At 49.2% G+C, this 1,172-nt stretch overlaps 1 protein-coding gene across 1 annotated transcript in view; it reads right to left on the bottom strand.

Moving 5' to 3' along the window:
- Positions 1 to 44: 44 nt before the first annotated feature.
- Positions 45 to 1,172, bottom strand: part of LOC106818700 (hepatocyte growth factor receptor-like) — a 2,435-nt gene continuing 1,307 nt past the window's right edge. Inside the window, exons 2-3 of the mRNA XM_014823376.1 lie at positions 534 to 679; positions 45 to 263 (exon numbers count right to left, since the gene is read on the bottom strand). Coding sequence (XP_014678862.1) covers positions 45 to 263; positions 534 to 679 — 365 coding nt within the window. The remainder of the gene's footprint in view (positions 264 to 533; positions 680 to 1,172) is intronic.

Below are 1,172 nucleotides of genomic sequence, written 5' to 3'. Positions count from 1 at the left end.
TATTATTATTATTATTATTATAAATTTTTGCGACCGTGTTGCTATTAGTCATCGACTGCCGACCGTTCCCGTAGAACCGTAAATAGAAAGCTAGTTTTCTCCTCCAGTCGCACGGCCCTACCTCCCGCGTAGCTGAGTGGGTTTGCGCTGGAGAGGCGCACGCTCCACGCGCTGACGTTAGCCGAGCTGTAGAAGCTGCAGAGCCCCTGATCGACGCTGCCGCAGACGATGATGATGTCACTGTCGGGTTCCTTCAGCAACACCTGCACGCCACCGCACGCAGAAGCAGACGCCGCAATTGTTTTATTAAATTTATTAAATTTTTATTGGAATTAAATTGAAATGAAATTGATGCAAAACTGAAATTAAATTTTTTCTTTTAAATTGGTAAACTTAAATTTTTTTTTCGGTAGGTAGCGTTAGCGGTAAGTCGGGGAATGCGATCGCGGAGGTGGTCGCGGTGGAGGTTTGAGAGCGGGTGCATAGCGGAGGGGTTGAGGATAGGCTCGGAGATAAATCTCGACGTGCATTACCTTATTTTCGTTGTCGGTCAGAGACCTCGGCCCGGTGCAGTACTCGGGGAACGGTCGACAATCCGGACTGTCGTTGACTGGCCCCGTCACGGCCTTCGCTATCAACTTCAGCCTGCTGTCCAGCTGGTAGAGCGCATTCGTGGCGCCTATGCGGAAGGTAAACGCATGACGGAGGTGTCAGTCTATAAGCCGCGAAGGGCAACAACTAGACGAGGCTGAGGTTCCAAGAAATCGCAGCGAGCTGTTGTGCAAAAACTGGCTTTCTTGAATTTCGTTGAACTCGAGTTGAGATTTTCGATGTAAAATTTGATATATCTTCAGCCACCTGTCTTACGCGTCCCTTGTCACTCTTGTTCCCGCGGTCTCTGCCCGCCTCGATTCCCCCCTCTCTCACTCTCTTACTCATTCACTCACTCACTCACTCACTCACTCACTCAATCACTCGCTCTCTCTCACTCACTCACTCACTCACTCACTCACTCACTCACTCACTCACTCACTCACTCACTCACTCACTCACTCACTCACTCACTAACTAACTCACTCACTCACTCACTCACTCACTCACTCACTCACTCACTCACTCACTCACTCACTCACTCACTCACTCACTCACTCACTCACTAACTAACTCACTCA

This window comes from Priapulus caudatus, unplaced genomic scaffold, assembly GCF_000485595.1.
Source record: "Priapulus caudatus unplaced genomic scaffold, Priapulus_caudatus-5.0.1 Scaffold2441, whole genome shotgun sequence".
NCBI lineage: Eukaryota > Metazoa > Priapulida > Priapulimorpha > Priapulimorphida > Priapulidae > Priapulus > Priapulus caudatus.
The sequence above is the reverse complement of the archived record's forward strand: the minus strand, read 5'-3'. Positions and strand labels throughout refer to the sequence as shown.